Below are 26,660 nucleotides of genomic sequence, written 5' to 3' on the forward strand. Positions count from 1 at the left end.
GTACGAACGCTGGGAGTACGAGTAACAACAGGAGGAACTATGACTCATGAAAGCGTCAGGAGGAGTGTATGAGAAATGCAGTGAAGGAGCACGCTACGGCTGAGGCACGTGAAGCAAAGAGGGAAAAGAAGCGGGAGAGGGTCCATCGTGCTAAAGCAGAGGGTCCTGATGCCTTGCGAAAAGGCAAATATCCTAGATGCACTTAGTAGAGAGCATCTATTGCAACCCAATTTATTTTTATTCGCTAAGGTATGTTTGGTTTAGCAGCAGCATACTATTAAGTTAGCCTTTAGTCATACCGTACATGCCAACGTTTATTATCGTCGTCTCTTTATGGCTAAGGTTCATTCGCATAATGATGAAAAACCCTATATCCCATATAATATTTATCAGCGTATGTAACCTCTATATCGGGTTATATAGTAATCATACTTCACAACTATTATTGTTCGATAAATTAGATTTTATATCTTCCAGACGTTACTTCCACAACAAGTTACCTACGTAAATACATTAAATGAATAATAAAATATCGACAAAATTACATTAAAACAAATTTACACACACTCACTCATCCGGTCCCTTTCTTTATTTATTTGCTCATACCCTCATAAAACTAAATTATGCCACTGTACTCTATTCAACCCTACTATCACTATTAGTTACTGCACTTTATACAGAAAGAAGACATAAAATGACACATATTCACTTATTAAATTTCTTTATTTATTTATTCGCTTGTGTTCTAATGGAACAAAGTTACGGTACTGTATTCTATTCGGCCCCGAAATGACACACGACAGACGCGACGTGACGTGATGAGACTGAGCTGAACCGACCTATATTCGGCACTTGAGGTGCCAAATATGATATTGTATATCGTATTCGGCACCTGGATCGAATACGATAACAATGTCGTATTTGGTATCTTAGGTACCGAATACAGGAGTGGTTGGTACCTTAGGTGTCAGAATCGATTTTTCGATGTTTAAGATCTCAAATACAAATGCTAAATTTGCAAATACACCGATATATTATCTATTTTGATAAATACGATATCATTTATTGTCTATTTTTGGATTTTTCCAAATTACCAACCATATATGATATCAATACCATCCACGAGGGGAATGATTGGAAATGGAATCCATGTTATTCTAACCAAGGCGTGCTTACAAGTTACAATATATACCATTTCATTCAAGAGAAAATAGGCACTGTACCAGGTCCAACTGTAGTAGCAGTAGGTTAGAAGTAGCACTAGCGGTACACAACAATAGTGGGTAAAAAAAATCAGGTTGGAGCAGCGAGTAAAAAAAAAATCAGAGGGAGATGAATGACCGGATGATGGATAGAATACTTGTACTGTAGTAGGAAACTGAGGCAGGGGTTGGAGATAGACGTTGCACGATGGAAATGGGCCGGCCTTGTCTGCACTCTGCACACACTCCACCTCAGTCCTCACACCCTGGATCTTCTCTCCCATTTCACCCCTGTGCTCGCATGCGAACTCGCCGGCTGCCACAGCTGCTGCCATGGGCTTAGGGGGAGTTCGGCGCAGGAGATCTTGGTTACTACCAGCACTGCTTCTTGAAAGAGACAAGACCGAGGTGGCATGGCCTGCCGTGCCCATCGCCATTGTTAGGGGGAAGTGACTAGTGAGAGCCTGCACCGGCAGCAATTATTCATGCCCACCTAGTGCCAAGCACCTACCAGCTCGTCTGCTTTGGTTACAAGATTGATGACGAGTTAACGTTCCAGATAAGTATGCTGACAATGAATCATCATCAGCTATTTTTCGCGCGTGCTCACCCAAAAATACAATCATGAACAACAAAATAAGCACAACTGAATCAGGGTTCGTGCCAAGAATGAAAGCAATATGAAACCCAGTCAAATTTTCCATTTTGTTTAGCTGAAAGTTTCTGAACCACGGTAGAGCCGATATGGCACACGGTAGATGCCGCCGATCTGCTCGAGCGACCTGCACTTGCCGTCCTCCAGCCCGTGCCGTAGCTTCAGCACGCGGCCTTCCCGTGCCTGGAGCCTGTAAAGCATCAGAAGCAGCCAATCCCTCAGCTGCCTCTGGAAGATGGCCTCGTCTGGAGCCTCCAGAGATGTGTCTGGAATCAATAAGGCGGAATCCGCTAGCTCTGAGTCCCTTGCTAGTGTAGCAGTGCTCCTAGGTATATATGTGTGTATATATATATATATATATATATATATATAATTTTCTTTTTAGAAATTCTAGAAAAATAGCAAAATTAATATTAGTTACATTAATAAATCGGCTAAAAAATCTAAAATATTGGTTCACCAGGATCAACATGAGGACGGGCATGATCTTGTTGGATAAATATTGGTTTTCTAATGTCCTCGGATGACCACTTTGCTTGAATTGCACGGTGAACCTTCTCAATAATAAAGGACCACATTACTTCTTTCGTAATAGACATAATAGGTTTCATCTCTAAGGTTCCCGTCACCCGATTTTTACTTGACATTTTGGCAACTTCATATGTAACCATAGAAAAACACCCAATTTTCCAATCAAATGTGCAATTTCTTTCACTATCCATCCTTAGATGAGCAATAGCACACAAAAACATTACCTTTGGGATGAAATTCCTACTTTTGCATGTCCGAATAGGCTCTCTTCATCTGGAAGAAGATAATATCTTTCAGTCTTCCTTGTAAGGTAAAACCATTTTTCATCTATATATACAATATCAAAGAAGTACTTAAAAATTGGGTCACAATTTATGCTACTTGGATCAAGAATGTAAATACACTACCCCAGTCTTTCTTTCTTGTTCTTATCCTTTAACAACGGCTTTATGCTGTTTGAGTGTCTCTTTATCTGATCTTGCTGTTTAAGCTTCCAAAGTTTGGTTTTGCTAACATGCAAATGTCTTGACAGATCGTCCAATATTGTCCTCTTGGCAACAGGGATATCTTGCAGCATGCTTAGATCAACCAGGACATCCTTACGACCACAATTATACCTCTTTTTAGTGACATCTATGTTTTCACCCTGCTTGAAACTTGACTTGCACACCGTCAAATGCGCCAAACTATTCGAGGGCTAACTGAGAATGATGCGGCAATCTCTCTAACTATCTGTCGTGATATTTTTCCTTTTGTACTTCTCAAAGCAAGAGCTTTATACACTTCCTTCCACTGATCATTAGTGAGTTTCTTCTTGCAAGAATATTGGATAACATAACCTGAAGAAAAGATCAAATAGGATAAGAAAACAACAGAGTGCAATAGGAACATGCGCTGCAGGGCACTGAAACTAAAATAGAACTGATTATGCCTTGCAACGCTCCATAATAGAACCACGATGTACGTAACCACAATTACATTAACAAATGAGATGTAGAATTTGCAAGACCAAGTCATGATTTGAGATTGCATAGGCCCGTTAGTTGACCAGCTCCGTCGCGGATGTGCGATTTGCCGCATCGAGCTACCTCTGCGTCGTTGCGTGTCTACAGGGGATGTGATTTGCCACGCCGATTTGCCTCCACTTTGATGTATGCGTCAGGCGAGCTGGGTGGCCATCGAAGCTCCGTGCGGGGAAGAGCAATGTATACGGAGGGCAAACTAGGAAAACAGAGCTTACCAGTGGAAGCTGCCGAACCTTGATAGGGATGCTCCACCTCTATTTCCTACTGGGGTACAAGGTTCAAATCGAAATCTCTCAGAACCAGTTGACAGGTATAGTTTTGATGGGGTATTTGTTCTTCAGGGTATTTGTTCAAATCAAAGTATTGTACAACATCACTCCTTGCTTGCCCATCGTGATGTTCATCAGGGTATTTGTTCAAGTCAAAGAAAGCCATGGTTGAGAAAGGAAGGTGAGGGGGAGAGGAGAAGCTAGGAAAGCAGAGAAAATGAGCGCAAGAATTGCCTGTCAATTCTGAAATTTGAATAGCCTGCTAGATTGTGTGGTGCACGTAAGCTAGGAAAGCAGAGAAAACGAGCGCAAGAATTGCCTGTCAGTTCTGAAATTTCAACAGCCGCTAATTTGCTCAGGGGCAATTTTGTCACAAAATTACAAATAAATAATTACCTACTTCTCCGTGTCAGGGTCATAGCTATAAATTAATTGAAAACGGAGGGAGTGTTTGCAAATAACTTTCTAGTCATAATTGTCAAATAAACAAGAACAGAGGGAGTACTTTGTTATTGCTGTAATGCTATACTTAAATGGCCAATGAGTAAACAGGCACATCTGTGAAGGTACCTCACGGACAACAGGTTTGATGCTGACTCTTCGACCATGGGTATTCGTGGGTATACCCGCTGACAGATAAAAATTAATAAATATAGATGAGTACTGCCTATATCCACTACACCGATTGCTATTCTTAGCTAAAACAGACTAATATAACCTCTCCAACATGCAGCTTAGGCTCCTACAATTTGAATAGTGAACATTGCAGATTCTCTATTCGCGACCTATGTCAAGCCAATAGCAACACGACAGACTAAATTTGTCATCAGCAGCAACACAACAGCAATACGACCTATATCAGGAAATGGGAATCCACCTATCAAACCAAGAGTATACTTTGAGCACTTGTCCACAGAAATTGCAATCTTAGGAACACAGATAATGCCAATCACACACCAGACCAGACCCAAAGGCGAGAACACGAATAGTGGAATAGGTAAATGTATCGATCCCAAAGAAATAAGTATTCAGTAATATGAGAATTCCAGACAATTGAAAAGCTAAGGACGCACTAAACCATGGAAGCAATCCCGCAGCATAAGAGACGAGATATATGTACACATGTTTATGGCGGCAACAGCCTGATCATGCTCGTTTATTTACAGTGGCGGTAGCGGGTGCCTGCATTAAGCAGAGCCAAACGTGCCCTCGCCACTGTAAGTCGTGTAAAGGAAGCCATCCTCGTCCTTGTTCTCTTCGTAGATCGCAGACATCAAAGAGTCTGCCAAGGGAGAAAATGGGAAAAATGCAAAACCCCCCAAAAGCCACTTGGAATTTGACTTTCCCTGAAAATTATTTAGTTGAAAAAACCCCTAAAAGTTTGGTTTTGTTGAAAAACACCCAAAAATTCAAAACAATTTAAACAAAATCATAAAAAATTCTAAAAAAAACTAGAGACAATTCTAAGACCTTTTGTGAATTTTTTTTTTCAAAAATAATATCCTTTGTATCATATTTCATGGAGAGTAAGTTTGAAAAAAAGAAAAACGTGCAACTCATTTATTAATTCGAGTTAAATGCATAGTTAATTATTTACTAATCCAAAAATCATGAAACAATTTTTTTTAGTCTTCTTACATGATCCTCTATCTTCTAAAAATACATGAAATTTTGAAATAGTTATTGTAACGTGCATGATTGAGTAAATGTGTTGCAGATAGATTAATTCATAACTAATCCATAACACCCCTAAAATTAGTGAAACCACTTTTATTAGTTTACTTAAATAATTATTTATGTAGAAAAAATAATGGTAGACATTAAAAAGTTAAAATAACATGAGTTAATAAATGAGCTGCACATTTTTCTTCTTTTTTCCAAACTTCCTCTCCATGAAATATGATGCAAAGGATATTATTTTTGAAAACAAATTTCACAGAAGGTCTTAGAATTGTCTCTAGTTTTTTTTGAATTTTTTTTCGATTTTTATTTTATTTTTTTGAATTTTTTGGGGTTTTTTTTGCAACAAAATCAAATTTTTGGGGTTTTTTTTTTGCATTTTTCCCGGAGAAAATTGAGATAAGGAGAAAGATCATAGTGGGAGGCATATGGTCAAGGATGAATCATAAACAATGTGTGAGTAATACCAGTTGGAGGCAAGGTTTGCTTCACAAAGACGAAGATGGCCTTCTCTGGGCTAAAGCTTGATCCTCTTCCTCACCACGTAGATTAACTGGCCGACAGTGAGGTCAGCAGGAACAAAGTACCTGCATAAGAGAAAGGTGTTAACAGATAACAGCAATGTGAATAAAAACAAGTAGACCCAGAAACCAAAGAAATAGATGGCTTAAGACATTTTCAAGGACCCAATCAGGCCAACACTTAAAACATATAAAAATACGGGACCAAGTACTTATGGTATACCATCTGACGACTGACTATGCTCAACATTATTATTCAATATGTTCAATATGCTGAGCATGATCAAGCTAAGCAAACAACAGAACAAAGCAGTAGACAGCTCTCAACAAAATACAGGAGATATCTAGATGAGAACTTACTTCTTATCAATCTCTGGGACATCAGTCTTGCCAGCTTTCTCAACAATCACCTGAAATTATCGATCACAGACATGAGCAACCGAGGAAGCATGTATGCAGAAAAAGAAAAGAAGCATTAGGAAATATATCTTACAGGAATTCTGTCTGGGTACTTCTCCCTGATCCTGGCAGATTCAGACTGCCTCCTCTCTGTAATATTAATCAAGATTCGGAACACAAGTTAAGAAAAAAGGTATTGAAAGATGCACAAAGAAGGTGCAAATAAATTAGGCCAGGACATAGCATGAAACTAGGTACAATTGTACAGAATCAATAGTAGCCTATCCCAGAAAAAGATAGGTGCAAAATACCAAACACCAAACATAATGGCAATCATATATTCAAATCTTGTGCATCCATCCAAGAACCAATGTATTACGTTAGCATCAACAGAAAAGGTAGACCATCTGTCACGGCTGTGTGGCAATGAACGTATAGGATAAGTGTGAGAACTCGCCGGCCTATCCTTGGCCGGTTTCCTCCCCGTGGTGGAGTTGTCGACGATGGAGATCGTCGAGTGCAGCAAGGGGATGAGATGTAGAGAAAGAGATGAGTAAGTAGATGAATACTTCTTTCTTGCCTTCAAACTGATACATTAACTAGTATATATAGCTGTCCAACCAGAGTTTGTTTCCTAAACCAACTTGATTTGTTACCTAAACCGACATATACTCCTTCCAACTATATCTAAACAAACTCAAAAGAAACTAGGACTCTAGAACCTGCGCCTGCGCGTTTCCTTTGGCTCTACGGCGGTATTGTATACCGTACATGACATCTCTCCCCTTCTTCAGAAAGAGCTCGTCCTCGAGCTGAAATTCAAGATATCGTTGCTTAAAGTCAGAAACATCTTCCCATGTTGTGTTGGCGTCTGACAAACCAGCCTAACGGACAAGAACCTGCCATTTGCCACGAGCAAACCTGCTACGCACCACTGCTATTGGAGTTGGCACAGCACGACCATGAAGCAATGATGGTAGATTAGGTGTTGCTTGAGGAGGTTGTCCACTGAATTTCTTGAGCACTCCTACATGGAAGACATCATGTATTTTGGCTTTGACCGGAAGTCGCAGACGATAACCAACGTCGCCGACGCGCTCCAACACTTGAAAAGGGCTGTAGAATCATGGTGCCAACTTGCCCTTAACATGTGAAGGTAAAGAAGCTATAGGTCGATGAAGAAGTTTTAGCCACACCCAATCTCCAACACCAAAACTGACCTCTATATGCTTGGCATCATAATACAGTTTGGCGTGTACTTGAGCTTGTAAAAGGCGTTCACGCACATCACGCAAGAACTCGTCACGCTCCAATAGAGACTGCTCGACAGCCGGAACACGAGCTTCGCCTTTCTCATATGCACGTAATGCTAGAGGGTTACGACAATACACTACACTGAACGGAGTGTCATGAAGTGCCGAATGATAAGCTGTATTGAAGCAATATTCTGCCCAAGGAAGCCAACAAAGCCACTGTTTGGGGCGATCACCAGTTAAACAACGAAGATACATGATTATTACCTTATTTGTGGCGTCCGATTGACCATCACTCTGAGGATGAAAAGCTGAGCTCATGTGCAGCCGGGTGTCGGATAGACGGAAGAGTTCTGGCCAGAAATTGATGGTGAAGACAAAATCACGATCACTAACAATGGACGCCGGCAGTCCATGAAGTCGCATAATTTCATCAAAGAAAGCTCGAGCAACCGAGCTAGCAGTGTATGGATGTCCTAAGGGAATAAAATGTGCGTATTTGGAGAGACGATCCACCATTGTTAAAATGACAGACTTATTATTGATGTGTGGCAAGCCCTCGACAAAGTCCATCGCAACATCACTCCATATCTAAGTTGGTACGATCAAAGGCTGTAGAAGACCAGCAGGATGAATGTGATCTGTTTTATTGCGTTGACAGACATAACATGAGCGTATAAAATCTTGAACTAAAGCCTTATCACCCGGAATGTAAAAATCAGCACGAAGACGGTGCAGCGTATGTTGAACACCTTCATGACCTGTGTGTGCAGCTGCAATAAGGCTAGAAACACTCGGAAATGAAGAAGGAACATAAACCCGGTGACCTTTGATGATCAGGCCATTGCGTAATTCCCAGTCAGGACCTTTGTTGCCGGCTGTAATATCCTCCTGCAACTTGCACACCTCAGCGTTGGACGCATACTACTGCCGCAATTCGTCCCAGAGAGCAAGGGACGTAACAGATATTGCAGAAATCGTTGCATTAGGTAAGTCAGCATCACGTTGGGAGAGGGCATCCGCCACGATGTTGGTGTTTCGTGCTTTGTACTCCACAACGAAGTCAAAACCCATGAGCTTGCTAATCCACCGATGTTGAGGGATGGTCGACAATCGTTGATCGAGGAGATTTCAAAGAAAAATGATCCGTGCGAACCACAAAGTGACACCCCCAAAGGTAAGGTCTCCAATGCTTCACAGCCTGGGCGAGGGCGATCAACTCACGCTCATACGCAGCTAAGCCAGCATGGCGAGGTGCCATGACACGATCGAAGAAAGCCACTGGTCCAGCACCTTGATGAAGTACAACACCCATGCCGGAGCTTGATGCGTCGCACTCAACCACGAAGACCTGACGGAAATCTGGCAACTGCAAAACAGCAGCTGTAAAGAGAGCCTTGAGCATCAAGAATGCCTGAGTTGCCTTAGAAGACCATGTGAAGCCTTCCTTCTTCAGTAGTTTTGTTAATGGAGCCGCAATAGCGCCATAATCTTTGATGAAACGCCGGTAGTACCTTGCGAGACCGAGGAATCCGCGAATTGCTCGTACTGTACGAGGCTCTGGCCACTCTTCAACAGCTTGTACCCTTATGGCTATCCATGGTGACGCTGGCAGCTGATACAACATGACCAAGATAAAACACCGAGGATACTCCAAAGGAACATTTGGGTCGCTTCAAGACAAGGTGGTGTGGCCGGAGTATGTCCAACACCATGCGAACATGGCGGAGGTGATCGACCCAAGAAGAACTATAGATCAATATATCATAAAAAAGACAAGAACAAAACGATGTAAATACTGATGAAGGATATCGTTCATCAATTCTTGAAATGTGGCTGGTGCATTTGTTAAGCCAAACGGCATCACAAGAAACTCATAGTGTCTGTGATGAGTACAGAATGCCGTCTTCTCTATGTCAGCTTCATGCATTCGGACTTGATGATATTCAGAACGGAGGACCAATTTGGTGAAGGTACGGGTGCCATGGAGTTCATTGAACAGTTCTTCAACCACCGGTATTGGAAACTTATCTTTAATGGTTATGGCATTGAGGGCATGATAATCAACGCAAAAATGCCAAGACCCATCGTGCTTCTTGACGAGCAGTATCAGTGAGGAGAAGGCAGACGTGCTGAGGCGAATGAACCCGTATTGAAGCATCTCAGTACATTGACGTTCCAACTCATCCTTCTGAAGTTGGGGGTATCTGTACGGGAGCACGACCACCGGTCGAGCACCAGACTCTAGATGAATGCGATGGTCATGCGCGTGTGCGAGAGGCAAGCCTGTAGGTTCTGTAAAGAGATCCGCGAAGGAGTTCAGGAGGCAATCCAAAAGAGTAGTGGTGCACTCAGCTGCACATACGGACACTCTTAGACACAACAAACCTTGGCATGTAACAGAACACCCATTGATGCAGCAAGATAAGGTGAGCTTGTTGAAATCCCATATGATTGACCCCAAGGAACACAACCACTGAGTTCTTAGAATGATGTCATAGCCGGCCAGTGGTAAGGTATAGCAATCAAGTAAAAAGAGTCTTGATTGATGAGCATGACCAGTCTGCGGCACACTCCCGAACTGCATAAATGGTCACCATTGGCAACCGTGACCCTGATTCCAGTGCGGATTGGTTGGAGGCAAAGACCCAGGCGTTCGGTGACATCATCCTGGATGAAATTATGGGACAACCCAGAGTCAACGACTGCCACCAAATCCTGATTGCCAATCTGAATTTTTAGTCGCATTGTATCAGACCCGAAAATACCAGCCATTGCATAAAGGGAGATGTGAGGGGCCTGCTGAAATTCGTCCGTGCTGTAGTCATAGTCATCGGCTGTGGAATCTTCATGCTCGATGTAGAAGAGGTGGGCACAACGGTGACCGCAAATGAACTTCTCATCGCAACGAAAACAAAGACCTTGCTGATGGCGTTCTGCCATCTTAGTTGGTGAAAGACACCAAACTTCACGAGAGGGAAGAGAGTTAGAACTCCCATAGCTTGGGGTAGGCCTTGTCGATTTCATCTGAGGAGGTCCAGATGTAAGCGCTGGAGGCCCGCGCGATGACATATACGAGCGTGTGCCGCTTGAACAAAACGTGCAACTAGCTGTTCGTATGCGCGCGCCAGACTCATGGCGGCCTCCAGATCGGCTGGATCCTGGAGCTCGACATCGGTACGAATATCATCACGAAGGCCAGACGTGAACAATTGCTTGTCTTGACGCTCCGTCAATGTGTCCGCTCGACTAAGGAGAGCCAAGAAGCGACTTTGGTAATCTTCCATCGTCCCCAACTATCGAAGATGCCGGAGTTCTCCCAACGGATTGCTACGGATGGGAGGGTCGAAGCGCGTGTTACATAATTGCTTGAACTCAACCCAAGATGGCTCACCGTGACTACGTTCCAGGTGATGGTACCAATGGTGGGCATTGCCATCCATGTGATAGGAGGCGAGTCAGACCTTGTGATTTTCGTCAGTCTTTTAACCACAGAAGAATCGATCACATCTACTGAGCCAAGGAAGCGGGTCATCTTTCCCGTCATAGTGAGGGAAACTCAATTTGGAAAATCGTGGAACTCCTCCATCCATGGCACCACTCGATCCAGGATTTTCATCTGTATCAGGTTTCCTAGACAAAGAGAGCCCGATTCTGCAGCAAGGCCCCATCAGCTTGAAGAATGCCTGCACTGCCTAGACGAGGTATGCACAGCGACAATCCCGTGGGCGCTGTGGATGCTACGGTCTTTGCCAGCCCACCGTTGCTAGATGCTGGTGGAAATACGACCACAGTTTGATCCTAAGCGGTAATGCCAGAGCTACCGTTTAGGGCTTTGTGCTTCTCCAAGCGAGAAAGCCGATCCATGACCCCCGTCACCACACACATAACCTCGGCGAGAGAGATCTTGACAGCAGGTAGCGTGGTGTTGACGTCGCCCAGGCTGTTATTGATGTCGTCGAACCCAGTCTGGAACTCCCAGCATAGCAAAGCTTCCTGCTCCGCCAACAATTTCTTGAATAGATCTTGATCCGCACTGGAGGATTCCATGGATTGTGATCTGTCGGTCCCAGAATCAATGATTCCTGATACCAAGTTGTCACATCCCTGTGGCAATGAACGTATAGGATAAGTGTGAGAAGTCACCGGCCTATCCTTGATCGGTTTCCTCCTCGTGGTGGAGTTGTCGATGATGGAGTCGTCGAGTGCAGCAAGGGGATGAGATGCAGAGGAAGAGATGAGTAAGTAGATGAATACTTCTTTCTTGCCTTCAAACTTATACATTAACTAGTATATATATTTGTCCAACCAGAGTTTGTTTCCTAAACCAACTTGATTTATTACCTAAACCGACATATACTCCTTCCAACTATATCTAAACAAACTCAAAACAAACTAGGACTTTAGAACCTGCACCTGCGCCTTTCCTTTGGCTCTACAAAGGTATTGTATACCGTACATGACACCATCAAACTTCCTTGTTTTACTATTGTAAGACAAATTTGTTATCCCTAAATATTAAATAAAATCAGTCATGAAAAACAAATATGTCAAAATAGAAGGATCAGCTCGAACAACCACAAGCCACATAATATCAGCAATCCCATGAATGTACAAACACACTAATATTCCAGGAATCAAGGCCTTACTAAACTAAGAACATAACATTCTCCACCTAAAAAAAAAAAAATTTGTTCTCACGAAAAAGGATGCACAACACAATAGCTATAAATCACAACTGAAATTTACAAGCTACCGGAGTATGATCCAAACTACAAGATATAGTTTCATTGACCTTGACCCATAAAAAGATGCATGGTCCGTCCCCATAGGTTCAAATAAAATAGTTCTATAAAAGATCGAAAGAAAAAAATGTGATAGCACAACAGTACACAGAAGTAGAGCAAAGATAAAGTGCACTAAACCACAGCAGCCCACAGCAGCCACATTACATAATTTGAAGACAGCTTCTTCATAAGCTATTACAATTTAGGTCAGATGAAGACAAATAGAAGTAACCTAATACTTATACCAAGCATCCCACAATAGCTCATGTTAACATACACTTCATTATATCAAGAGTCTCTTTGAAACAGTAGCATAATTTCATCCCAACCACAAACCTTGCAAAATTTTCAAAACCTCTTAATCCACAAAGTGGCATCAAAGTCAACACCTATCTAGTAGCACCATATTACATCAACCCATAAAATTCAAGAAAATAACACCAACCCATAGACCAAACTCTTTAGGTACCAAAAAGTTTATCTCCAGGTCAACTTTAATCACATCATCACATTGCACAAACGACAAAAAATTTCAACAAAATCACCTCTCAACAATTATATGCATGCCTCTTGACAGGAAATTCCCAACTCAAGTTGAAACCAATCTACTACCATCGACAAGTTCAACCCAATCTACTACCATCGTACAAGTTCAAACCAATCTACTAAACCATAAACCAGTTCAACCCAATCTAGTGCCATCGATAAGTCCAAACCAATCTAACACACCATCAACTCATACCACAGTCTGAACCCTAATCCCAATTTCCAAACCAAGAAATTAACAGCGCACGAGGCAATAGATAAGAGGCAAACCGAGGGTGTGCTCGAGCTTGAAGGAAGTCTTGGACATCTCCACATGTCAACAACCTAAACCACCGACTGGAACAGGTCAGAATCGAATCGATTCAAGAAAACATCAAGAAAACGAACTGACGAACAACGCCCGCGGAATTCTCCCGAATTCCGGTGACTCTTTTGAGGGGAAGAGGTCAAGGGGCTCACCGATCGAAGGGCACAACCGGGGCGGGGATCGATGGAGACGATCGTGTCGAGGGGTTCACGGAATCGAGGGGGCAAGTCGATCAGCGGAAGGAATGGAATGGGATCTTTTGACTTCACCAGAGAGTGAAGTATGGTGACTTCAAATTGTTGTGCACCGTTGGATCGTAAAGCGACGGATAAGATCTTGATGCTACAGTACACTATAAACAGTAAAATCTAATTGAGTTGCTACATGGTTGCGCTACAGTGTTTTGCCGTTAGGGGTACTGTTCATCCTCTCATATTTTACTGTTCTCCCGTGACTTCACACCCCTGAAGTCAGGGGATCCGGATCCGGAAGCAACCGGGAGGAGAAGGGGAGTGAACTCGTGGCAGGGCTTAGGAGGTGCCGTGTCGCTGCTATTTATTAGACCATTCTTGCGGGGCTTTTAAGAGTGAGCTTCTGCGCAATAGAGGATCTGAACTCGTAACTCGTAAGGTGACGGCCAGAGACAAGGTACAACATCCGCTCTGCCCTCCTCCACCCACTCCACCTCCATCCTGAGCAGAGTCAGACCTTGGGCACGGGGCTCAAGTCCTGGCCCCTAACCCTACCCTCTGTGCTCCATGGAGAGGAAGGATAGATAGGAGGGAGAAGAATATGGAGAGGAAGAAAAAGAGTAGGCTTGGGTTGAAAGAAGGAAATGAGCCCTTAGTACTCCATCCTTCGTCCGTCACTGACCCTGAGCACCGCCCTACCCTGCCCTATTGGGCTCATCACACCACCGTCCTCTACCAGCCATGGCAAACCCCGTCACTACTTCTTGCCATGGAACACCCGCCCGTGTCGAACCTTTCAATGCCTCCTCCCCTCCTCCTTGCCGTTCTCTCCCTTCGTATGTCCTCCACACTGTCCTCCTTAACTTGGTCTTTTGGCTCGCCTTCCTCCACCCTTAGCGCCAGTGGAGAAAGGCAACGATGGCGCGAGCAAAGGGCCTCGACAGTGGACTCGAAGAGGGAGCATATGGCCTTGATGATATTCGAGGATGGAACAAATTGAAGGCCCTCAGTTGCTAACATAAACTGGCAGTTCCGACTAAAGAAGAGGAGAGTTAGGAGAATCCAAATCAAAATGACCTATTTGCCCTAGGTTGTATGGCCCAAGTGGCAACAACAACAACAAAGCAAACTCTTGTAAGTGGCATTTGGGAACGAGTGGCAAAAAAGTCTCCTTTTTTCTTAAGGCGTTAGACCGTTAGCCCATCAGCATTCTCACTCATGCGTTGAGATTAGCTACTACAGTGTACTAGAACGATCGATCTCCACATTATGTATGAAACTGTGAAGTCATGCATACACTCTCTCAACAGAAAAGACCAAGCAAAAAGAATCAGAGCAGAAGCCAGTGCAAGGACCAGATAAGATCACTGGAGTAGGGACAAATGGATGCATGCAGCCTGCAAGGCCATACCACACGTCATATGGTCACAACTCACACGCATGCATGGATGCATGCTTGTTACTACTCAACATAGTCTTCATGACATGCATGGGATCGGACCGAAGGAAAAGCTCTAGGCTCTAAGCTACCTACATGGTTAGCTAGCAGGTACATCACCAAAATGTCACATCAAACGCATGCATGCATGATCGATCCTTACAACTAAACGTATATAGTACATTGCATAGTACCGATAGGGCGATCGATGCTGACTTTTCTACGCACTGAACTACGCAAAGTAACCTCACAGGCTTGCATGCAAGCTTGTCAGTTGCAGTGCAAGATCATTCTTCTTCAAGCTTGAGCAATGAGCATGCACGCATGCATTGCATAGAGCGCATGCATGATCTCCTAGCTGGCTTAAGCTACTTCTCGGAGAACGCGGTCTTGGGGAGTACGGTGTCCCTGACCTTCCTCATCTCCCTCCCCTTGCTCCTCCCCCTGCACGCCTCCGGCGGCAACGCCGCGCCCATCCGCTCCATCTTCCTCGCCAGCCACTCGTGCGGCGGCGGCAGCATCTCCTCTCCATCCTCCTCCTCCTGCTCGTCGCCGCGTCGCCTCGACGAGCTGCCGGCCGGAATGGCCAGCGGCGCCGACGACCTCCCCTTGCCCATCGGCGTCCTCGTGGCAGCAGCACGTGCACCTTGGTCCTCGCTCACGGCCTTCTCGCCATTGCCGCCCCTCCTATTCCTCGGAGGAGCGGCGAAGAGCGCCCTCGCCCCTGCCTCCGTGCTGGTGTGATCCTGCAGCACGTCCCACACCTCACCCTCGTCGAACTCTTCTTCCTGCACTCCGGCCATAGATCACACACTATGGTAGGAAGCTAAAGAGAGAGGACGGCTTTCTTGGTGTGTGTGCGTGCGCGCTGCCAGTTTCTGCTACTGCTCTGAAGTTGGCATAGCACTTGGCACGTATATTTGTACTCACACAGGCGACAGGGCGCACAGACGCACGGAGACAAGATTGCAGTGGCCACGCACCGACCAGCAGACCCACCGGTGGTCTGGTTTCACCTTCGCCGGCCATCAATTAAGTAAATGCTTTGTTGCGTTTTAGTAGTACACCAAAACCTTAATTACTTGTGCATCCAAAGTTTGATATATGCCAGCATCTATCATTGGAGCAGTAGTTTTATTCGTGCCAATGTTTTTAAATGGCTTTTAATTTGCTCGGATTAATTATCCGGCTCATACGGCAATCTTATTTGGTATACAGACAAAATTTAAACAAAATACAGATAAAAATGGTAATTTTTTTCTACCGATACGGTAGACCGGTAAACCGGATATATCTAACCATATTTTTTCCCTACTACTTCATTTTGTGCTTCTAAGAAGCTGGTTGGAGCCTAGGGTTTTCTTCTCATTATCTGGCTCTGATTGGGAACTCATGTTGGGCATTTAGGGCTTGTTTATTTAGGTTTCTGTTTTTGACTTTTTGAAAAAGCTTTTATTTTGGTTTAAAAAAAATTATTTTTGGATTTTAGCTGTTGCCTTTTACAGTAAATTTTTAACTTATCAGCACACCACTTCTCAGAAAAGCTACTTTCAGTTAGCTTTTCAGGTTCTAATTCATTTCCTCAGAAACATGCTTCTAACTTCTCCAAAAGTCACTTTTCAGCAATCCCGTTTGTTTAGGTTTCTGGCTTCTAGTAGCAGAAAAGTCAGAAGCAGAAGTCCAAACAAATATACCTTTAGAAGAGGTTCTAGGATAGAATCCTACGTCCAGTGTGAAGTTTGGAACTTTTTGAGACCTTTGTTACACGCGCATGGAGCTCTTACCACTGCTCTAGCAATGTATTCTTTCTTCTAGATACTCCCTCCATCCTAAAATATAGGATGTATTATGATTTGGAAAAGTCTTTGAAAGTATACTTTGACTATTAATTTTATTTTATAATATATCTTGGTGTCACTGATAAAATTCGGCAAGATCTTGATAATCTGTTAGATGAGGTTAATATAGAGTTGCTTGTTTTCATGTCGGCCTTGAATCCATTCAATTTGTTTGTTTCTTATGATGCACAAAAGGTACTTAGACTTGCTAAATTTTTATCCTAAGGACATATCAAGCATGGATTCGATAAGACTTAAAATTCAACTTGATAACTTTATTGATGATATGAGAAAAGATGATAGATTTAAATGCCTAAATAATCTTGGGGAGCTCTCTATTAGGCTTGTTAAAACAAATAGGCATGTCCTTTATGATTTGGTGTACTTGCTAATTAAATTGGTACTGATCCTACCGATGATGACATCAAATGTTGAAAGAGTATTTTTAGTATTGAGTCTAGTGAAGAATAAGTTGAGAAATAGAATGGATGATAAGTTATTGAACGATTGTTTAGTCACATTTATTGAGCGTGATGCATGTTTTCTTCAAAGTAAGTAAGGATGACATAATCTAGATTTTCATAGGCATGAGAAAGCGTAAAATAGAGTTCTAGAGTAAGTATTGTAATCTTATATTTATGTAAGACATTGTTTCATATTTGGACTATTTATATTGTACTTTTCACAAATTTTGAATTTACGATGTTGAGAACTTTTAATATTATTACATTGTACCTTTAGCAAATTTATACTCGTATATTGGATTAAAAAATTTCCACCGGGCATACCCAACTATCAAATCTTGGCTCCGCCACTGGTCACGACTCACAACTATTTGAGGGATACCTCCTACGGTAGAAAAGGGATGAAAACGGCCGGGAGAAATTCCGTTGTGTTCCATTATGTTTTCTACATTTCTTCGATCATTTTTGGTTTTTTGATACTTACACGGAAACAGGATGAAAACGGGAAAAAATAATTAGAAAATAGAGTCAAAAATGATTTTTTTTTTTGTTTTTCCAACCGTAGTGTCAAAATCCCATTTTCAATCGGGAATTTCCCACGGGATTCCTATTTTTCAATTGAGCCCACAACACAAACTAGCCCACTGCCCATAGCTCCCATCGGTCGATCAGCCCATCTCCTACCTGCACCATGCACGCCGCTGGCCGCTCCTACAAGCATTTTCTATCATGTGTTAAGTCTTTTCTGTCTACTTGTTGACCGATGACAGATTCTAAATCGATGCAATGTGTTGTTAATCGGATTTAATGATTAGTTTTGTTGCTCTTGTCACCCGGTCAAGTATAAGAGTTCATCCTCAGGTGACACTATTGTTTGAATTGGTATTAAGGTAGACTTTCTGTTGCTACTTTTACTGTTTAGGAGTTGAATTGTTGAACTATTGGTTTCTGACTGATACCGGTGTGTTTCCGTTCGGATTGTTCATTTTCGATATCCCGACATTTCTGAGTTCATACTAGTTTTCGGCTTTCCCATTTTAGAGTATTTTTTTGAGAGAAAATGTGAAAAAATATATGATTATCATATTTTACAAGTATTTAAAATTATACCAACTAAATACAAACTTATATGTATAGTAGATGCAATTACAATATGTGAAATTAGATATAGGTTTAGCAATAATACTTCAGCTTGTCATTGTCGGTAAATATATTATTGTCGTGTTGTTACTGTGTGTTTATCATATATACTAATGCAAATCAACACACCTCTAATTTTCCTGTTTGGCCCTGCCCTCGTGATGTGCATGATCTTTTCAAACTTCGGCGACTGACTGTAGCTAGCTACTTGCGGCAGCGCAAGGGGTGTAGAACTAGCCAATGGTTGCTACCTCCTGGACGCGTGGTGATAAGCTGAGAAGGTCCAACAGTATGCAAGTAGGAACTAGTGCTTCTCCATGGCGCTGGGAAAGCTGGTGCATGCATGAACTAATGCATGTACACCCCTTCCCTCCTCCTGGTTGGGTAGGGTTGAAGCTTCCCTATTTTAGGGTTTGGAGGGGGTGATCAAATATTGTAACACTCCGGGAATCACTATAAGCCTAGAATGACACTCAAATCTACTTACGAGTCTGCCGAATAAGAAAATTTCAACAACACATCCCTTAAAAACAGGTATGCAATTAGATATGGATATCATCAACACAACAACATAATCCAACATCCTAGCAAATGAGAAACATTCCTCGAACAGACTTCGACATCACGACAAGACCGGCAAACAACAAAGTAACTAAGAGTCGTCAACTGGCATCACAACCAGACTAAACATCAGTGGAGGTGTTTGTGCATACGATGTGCTGCTACCCATCCCTCATGCTCGTCATCACCTCACGGTGTACCTAGAAAGATATCAAGGGTGAGATTTTAAAATCTTAGCAATTGAATTGCTTTAACAAGCTATTTAGTTACAATTGATTGATAATAACATAAAAACACAATCAAACCTAACAAAGCATCAACAACTACATACTTTCATCCACTACCTATGATTCACCATATCAACTCAATCTAATACGGTATTAATGACTTCTTTGCAATATAAGAACAACATCGAAGCAATTAAAATAAAGACTTCCATACGAATGCATATGTATGCAAATGTCATGCTCTTCATCACCCTTACCTCTCCATAGGCAACGTAACAGTGTGCGTCATACCCCTCCAGTACGGTCGCTGCCATAAGACGATGACATAACTTCTAATACATGAGATGCATATAAATGGCATGCTTTATGCACAATCTATAACATAACTTCCAATATATGCATAATACTTCAAGAATAGCATGTTATAGCAAACGAACAACTTCAAAGTGGCAAATCTCACTTACTTCGCTTCTTAATTCAATAATTCAAGTAAACTTCAAAAAAAGTAAATATTAAGGCAACAAGCTCAAGCATAATCGAAGGACATAATTTCCAACAGAGGTATATGTGCCATGCTTCGCATACGAGAGAAATAAACAATCTGCAAGAAGCAATACATATCCCACTTCCTTTACCAGATCTAGGGAAAACATTCGATCTTCATAAGGCGGAAAGTAAGTAACACGCTCACATTTCATTTAACAAATTATTAGTAAGTGCAGTAATTAAAAAAATAGAGGTAACCAAATAATAAGTTAAAGCGTAACCATCTGCTACATTTACTTTCCTTCATTGACGACGAAGGCAACAATTAGTTGCATCCCGAGGCAGCATCACCTGAACAAAGTGCATGAGTTAGCACCATAACACCACAATAACAAAAGCAAAAAGGAGATGCTCCTATGCTGGAAAGCCCCGCAAACACGATATCGAGGGTTACAAACAATATCTACCACTTTGCTTGCAAGATATCGAGCGAGAACCTTCTCTAGCTAGGTCAAAGACAGAAGAACGAGACAATGACGAACAAACTAACCTTCGCCAGACAACAACACTGATTCAACAAAAAACTCCTTAACTGCTTAACCAAAAAGAACAAGATCAACACCATCGAAAAGCTAATGACGAGACCTACAACTTTCATTATAAACATATATAGAATTCAACACCGATTAGGCATCAACTTCCAAATTAAATCATTGCACGCAATGGATCTACCCAATCACCAATCCGACGATGGAATTCTCAACTATCCATGAGCATCTAAAGACTAACTAGAAGTCACCTTTGCAACGAGAAAGTCAGATCGACGATGGAATCATTGAAACTCCCAAAATCCTCCTTGCCCCTTCTTCCTCCTTCCTTCTCTTTTCTTCTTACTTTTACTTCTTCTTCCTCCTTCCTTCTCCTTTCTTCTTCTTCTTCTTCTTCTTCTTCTTCTCCTCCTCCTCCTCCTCCTCCTCCTCCTCCTCCTCTTTGTTTCTTTCTTCTTGCCTTCTTTCTTTCTTTCTATCTTTCTTTCCTCATGCCTTTATTTAGCCAGCCCCGCCCTTGTTTGGCCCCTCCCTAGCCGATAGCCTCCATTGATGACGTGCACCAGCAACGGTTGGGCGGCGACCGACGATGGCAGGAGGCAGTGGCCAACGATGGCGGCGGCCAAACAACAGGCTAGGGCTCTAGGGGTGAGGCATCGGGCCGATTAGGGAAAGATGGATGGGGGTCAAGGTGGCGACCGATCCCACCCGATCTTATCTTCGTTTTTTTTCATCCAACTATTTAAATCTATTGGGCTCACCATGGACTCACCGAGTGCCCAAATAGGACGTTAGATAGCAAAATGGAATCATCTTGATGAGATCTACGCATCTACAACCTCCGATCGTCCATCTGAGCAATGGTTCAAAAGTCAAAATTCGCACTTCTCACGGGTCCCGCGGACAACAAAAGAATTTATCATTTCAGCTATTACAAATACCCAAAGCACACTACCTTCTTTCAAGGATTATAAGCAGCGAGGATCGATATGGCTGCCGTTAGATATGTTGTCATGGTAACCAAAGCAAAGAATTTATAAAGAGAGCCTGAAGCCCGTTGTCCTACTCTATTTTTTTTTGTCTGTTTGCGCTGTTGTGCTTGTATCGTATTATGCCTGTCTGCGATCGTTAGCCGTCTGGTTGAGAGCTTAGTTTTCCATAAAAAAAATGAAGGGAAGTGTGAGCATGAATTTGTCAAACTAACAAAGTAATATTTTTTTTAGATAATGGAAAAGAGTTTCGACTTTTTGCATCGTGTGATGCATATAACTCTTACTCATTATTACACCATCTTAGCTCATATTTGAATGTTGATAGGAAACAAAAAGCGTAAAAGATCACATGAATGTAAGTTATTGATCATATAGTTTAATACTAAACCGTCATCTATTCTTGGCAAAGAACTTCATAGCTACCACCTCTATAACTTGGCACACCATGCTTATATTTTCCCTTTTGTTTTCTTGCTACATCGATCTTCAGCCAGTAAGTACTTTGAAAAGTGCCATGTTCCAAATTGTGTTTGCCGCCATTTTTTTTGCCTTTGTCATCATGTCATCATCTCCAACAGCAGAGGATCTGTAGGAGGTGCGCCGGAAGTGATTTACCTCCTTTGGAACCATGAGTATTTTGTTCTTCTTTGTTGTTCCCGAATCCGGACAGGCCTCCTTGGGTGCTTTATTTCCCCCCTCCTCCTCCACCCTATCCAATGTATCGAGTGTCAGTAGTGCCTCAACCATAGCTTTGTTTGTCATATTAGCTCTCACACCATTATGCTTACAACAGATCACTTGTAGCTTACGACGAGGAAGACAAAGCAAGTATCTGTGAATAGAATTAGTAATAGCCATGGAAAAATTAGTCTCAACTTGACCTTCAGGCATAAACATATGATCTGCACAATGAGCCATGTCATTAACATTAATATTCATTGCAGCCTCTGCCTTATCCAAATCCGGCTCTACAAGAGTTGAAGTATCTGTAGTATCTCCCCGCAAAAAAAAGAAGTCTATGTACTATCACTTACTACATAACTTTCTGTCAAAAAACCTTTCCTAGCAGCAACCCCTGCCTCAGGCCTAACATCTTTAGCCCTGACCGAGGCATTCAGAACCGTGGAAGGTGCTGCTGGCTAAATAGTTGGTTCAGGCTCCAGCTCTTGCGCAACAGTCACCATCTGAATAGGGCCCAAGTCAGAACATTTGTTTCCAAGCATCCCAGGCTGCAGGTCATCCACTTCCAATCCAGCACTATCGATCACCGGTGATGCCAACACCGCAGGCTTCTCTGACAGTAGGGCTAGTGCATTGTTGTCCTGTATGGCAACCGGCAAGTCTTGTTTGTCATTCGGCAAGTCTGCCAAGTTGTTCGTCGAAGAATGTTTGCCCGTTCCCAGGGCCGACCCAGTGGTACCATACATGCCACCGAGAGCACCATGAGTCCCCTGCGCACCGGCCGACCTAGCCGACTTCTCCTTGCCATAACTGAGACCATGACCCCATCCGCCGCCCGCGCCCCCATGGTCGTGGCCTCCACGTTAATGGGACTGAAAGCCACCACGAGGGGCAAAATTGTCGCCGTCGGGACCCGCCGGGCAATACCCGGGGTGGGTGAAACGTGGTGGTCGATGCGCATCGCACGTCCACAAAATACTTGCCCAGGCATGTCTGTGCCCTGGCCGGCATCGCCACCAAAGTATTCAAGTGGCTTGATTCAAACTTCGAAAAAACTGACGGCTTTCTCCCACTTGCAAGGTTTTTAGAGTGAGTGTCATGCATGCTGTGGCATGTAGGGTAGGACTATCAGTTTATGCATGCTTTGGCATGTTTGCTACAGTTGTGCAAAGCAGGGCTGCAAGCCTCGCCTGCTGACTGTCAACCAGCCAATCCGTAAAGGGAAGAAGAGACGACGAAGGAAGCCACAACCCCTTTCCCCTCACTGTTTCCAAAGAACCAATCCCATTCACTACTAAAAAAACTCATATATATGTATCCCCTTTTATTTATTGTCGAGTAAAAAATAACGTAAAAAAAACTACTCGGTCGTGTAATTTGCTCTATTCGATGAATCGACTCCCACAGAAGGCATGGGGGTTTGTTCATCGAGTGCAAAAAAATCGATCCAGAAAATGTCAGATTTAGAACCGATTATCATTGTCGGTTCGTAACACAAACCGATAGTGCTGACTCTATCACTGCCGATTACAAAATCGGCAGTAATACTGCCGAGTATCACAGCCGGTTCCAAATGCTATTTTTGAACTAGTATTGATGATATTTTCTATAATAATGATTGCGTTCTATGTTATAAATTTTCTACCACTACTATAGAACGTCACATATCTAATAGACGGAACGAGACTGAAAACCAACTGAGGAAGAGAGAAGGCAGACGCTTCTCTATTTCCCTCACCTTTAGTAGGTTCTTGAGGTGAAAACATAGATCTTATGTCCATAATAAATCTCCATCCATACCTAGTGAAGAAGTCCATGATAGTTGTCTCCAACGAATGACATGCGATGAACATTGTGCCTCATGTCCAAAGCCATATACAATGTATCTCTAAAAATTACCTACATAGACTAGTAAATCTTTGCTTTGTCAAACACAAAGCCATTCCTACTTATCCTAGGTTCCCAACATATGACACTTGTCCTAACCAAAATTTGTTTTTTAGCTTTATTTCTAATCCATTTAGCCATCATACAAACCTATTGGAAAATGAGACGAGAATACCAATAGGCTGAACTAAATCAGGCCTCCCTCACTGTCATGGCCCAGCTGCTGGCCTGACAGTATTGTACTCAAATGAAGCCCAAAGCGAAGGAGGCCCACAAACGTGGTGCTATTGGTTACCGGCGACAGCTTCCGATGCGGAAGTTTCAAATCCGACCACCGCTGCCACACCATCACCTCACCACCGCCCATGTCGCTATGCCCACCACCCACCTCTGCTGCTCCTTTACTCTCGCAGACCGCCGGTCACCACATGCGCCACAGCGAAGACGACCCACACGTGAGGCCACAGTCGTCGCCATAGCAGGTGGGCGATTGAGCTGCTGGCCACTGCTCCCTCCTCCTGCCTATAAAATGTAACGCTAGGGAGCTCCTCAGCCATCCCAAAGCTCGCCTAACTCCACTAGCTTTCCACCGAGCCTCAGCCTTCCAGTTTCTCTCTCCCTCAGCTCTCTTACAGAAATTTGGTCACCAGGCCGATCTCCCTCTCCGGTCACATCCTCGTCAAGGTGAGCAGCCAGTGAGAGCCTCCACAAAACTCTTACCCTCTCCTCTCTATTGCAAAAATGTTTACCCCTCCTTTTTCTCACAGATGGTAGAAGAAGGATGGACCACCAGTTACTGCTTGAACAAGGAAGGTTTTCCCAAGCTCCTATATGCCGCCATGGTAAGACTTGGTATTCTGGACCACCCATAATATGTGGGCAGAGAGTACGAGGAGTATGGCACAAAGCGGTGCGATGTGATCATCCATGTCGGAGCAAGTAAGGATTTCCCCGACATAAAGCCGTGGAAGGTGTCCACAACAGGGTTCTGGTTCAAGGACATTTACCAGGTTGTTGCTCGCAAGGCTTTGAGGTACCTGTGCCAAATATACGAGAAGCACATCTACCGTACACCCATGAGGTTCTTTCCACCCTTGGTAAGGAACCTCCCAGTGTGGATGGCTCGGATGAAGACCCTGGAAGGCCTCGAATTACGAGAAGATGACCCGGCTGTGGTGTTCTTGACCGGGTACTTGCTTATCCTAGACGAGCAATACGACAAGCAGGCAACCAAGCTGAGAAAGTGCATCCACAGGGTAGAAGAAGCCGAGACGCAGACTAGGAAACTCCGTGTGCAGCTTGCGGAGGCTAAGGCCCAAGCTACTAGAGCCGAGAGCCGTGATACCGCAGTGATTGAAGCCTTGAAACAAGTGGAGGATTGCCACACTTAGAAACTAAAAGACGCCTACCTTGCCACCAGGGCCAAGAGATGGCCCCTCGCCTTGGAGGACAAAGAGTTCCCAGTACTGGATGGAATCCCAGTTGCAACCATGGAAAAAGGCAAAAGGAAGTTTGCCGACACCCCACCAGCACCTCCGCCTACAGAAGTCTCCCATGGTACTTCCGAAATGGAGTCCATCGAGGAAGAAGAAATTCTCCCTGTGACTAAGCCACCGCCAAAAGATGGTGTTTGTCCTCCTCTCATCCAGTTAGAAGACCCTTCAACCTCGGAAGAATGATCTGACCAGCCACTCATACCCCTCAAGGAATGAAGCCGCTCCGGTCTGAAGCTAGAAGTCTAGAAGTAGTTCTAAGAAGTGAAGGCTACTTCGCTTTGTGTAGACCCTCACGTAAAGGAGATGTATCCATATTGTAGTGTGCGTTATTTCTACCTATAATGTAGGCTGTTGTAATAGCTGTTGCGATAATTGTGTGCTTTGTGTGTATGATCCCTTATGGGATATCAAGGATTAAACCGTGCACTTTTTAAAAAATAATGACCTGAACCAACAAACATCACTTCATAGAACTAACTCTCAACTCATGTTTTTCCCTCTAATCTTAATCAGCAAATGCCTCCAAAACGCTCCACTCGGATCCAGCAATGCCAACACCAAGCTGCTGCTCCCTGTGGTCGAGAAACATGAAGGTAGCCCCGTCAAGGTAGGGCCCAGTTGCCCCGGGAAGTGGAAAGGCACTTCCAGTTGTGGAGTATGCTATAGATGAGGAAGTGAATCAACATGAGGGTGCATGAGACAACCAACGTTTGCTGGAAACTTTGGCCCGTGGACTCAATTGTCCCCGGAACCGTGGGCCAAGACTTCAGGAAAAGATGTTGTCCAAACCATAGCCATGGTTTCGGATGTTAATCTAGATTAAGTGTTATGTCAAGTCTGTCACCCGCAATGAAGAGCGGGCATCAATGGCTAGTACTACATAACTTTCTGTCAGAAAACCTTTCCGAGCGACAACCCCTGCCTCAGGCCTAACATCTTCAGCCCTGACCAAGGCATTCAGAACCGTGGAAGGTGTTGTCGGCCGAATAGTTGGTTCAGGCTCTAGCTCTTGTGCAACAGTCACAATCTGAACAGGGCCCAAGTCAGAACTTTTGTTTCCAAACATCCCAGGCTGTAGGCCATCCACTTCCAATCCAACACTATCGATCACCGGTGATGCCGACGCCGCAGGCTTTTCTGATAGCAGGGCTAGTGCATTGTTGTCCTATATGGCAACCGGCAAATCTTGTTTGTCATTCGCCAAGTCCGCCAAGTTGTTCATCGAAGAATGTTCACCGATTCCCAGGGCCACCCCAGCGGTACCATGCGTGCCCCACTGAGAGCACCATGAGCCTCCTGCGCACCGGCCGACCCAGCCGACTTCGCCTCACCACGACCGAGACTGCGACCCCATCCACTGCCCGCGCCCCCATGGCTATGGCCTCCACGTTGATGGGACTGAAAGCCACCACGAGGGGCAACATTGTCGACGCCGGGACCCGCCGGGCGATACCCGGGGTGGGTGAAACGTGGTGGTCGATGCGCATCGCACGTCCACCAAATACTCGCCCAGGCATGTCCGTGCCCCGGCCAGCA

The 26,660-nt window shown here is 43.7% G+C and overlaps 1 protein-coding gene and 1 pseudogene across 1 annotated transcript; both read right to left on the reverse strand.

Moving 5' to 3' along the window:
* Positions 1–4,869: 4,869 nt before the first annotated feature.
* On the reverse strand, positions 4,870–13,175 carry LOC133891291 (autophagy-related protein 8A-like; annotated as a pseudogene).
* A 1,997-nt stretch (positions 13,176–15,172) lies between these two features.
* Positions 15,173–15,607, reverse strand: LOC133890309 (protein S40-5-like). Its single transcript, XM_062330719.1, has one exon. It carries the CDS (start codon positions 15,605–15,607, stop codon positions 15,173–15,175), a length of 435 nt encoding a protein of 144 aa, XP_062186703.1.
* Positions 15,608–26,660: the final 11,053 nt, after the last annotated feature.

Source organism: Phragmites australis, chromosome 14 (genome assembly GCF_958298935.1).
Source record: "Phragmites australis chromosome 14, lpPhrAust1.1, whole genome shotgun sequence".
Taxonomy (NCBI): Eukaryota; Viridiplantae; Streptophyta; class Magnoliopsida; order Poales; family Poaceae; genus Phragmites; species Phragmites australis.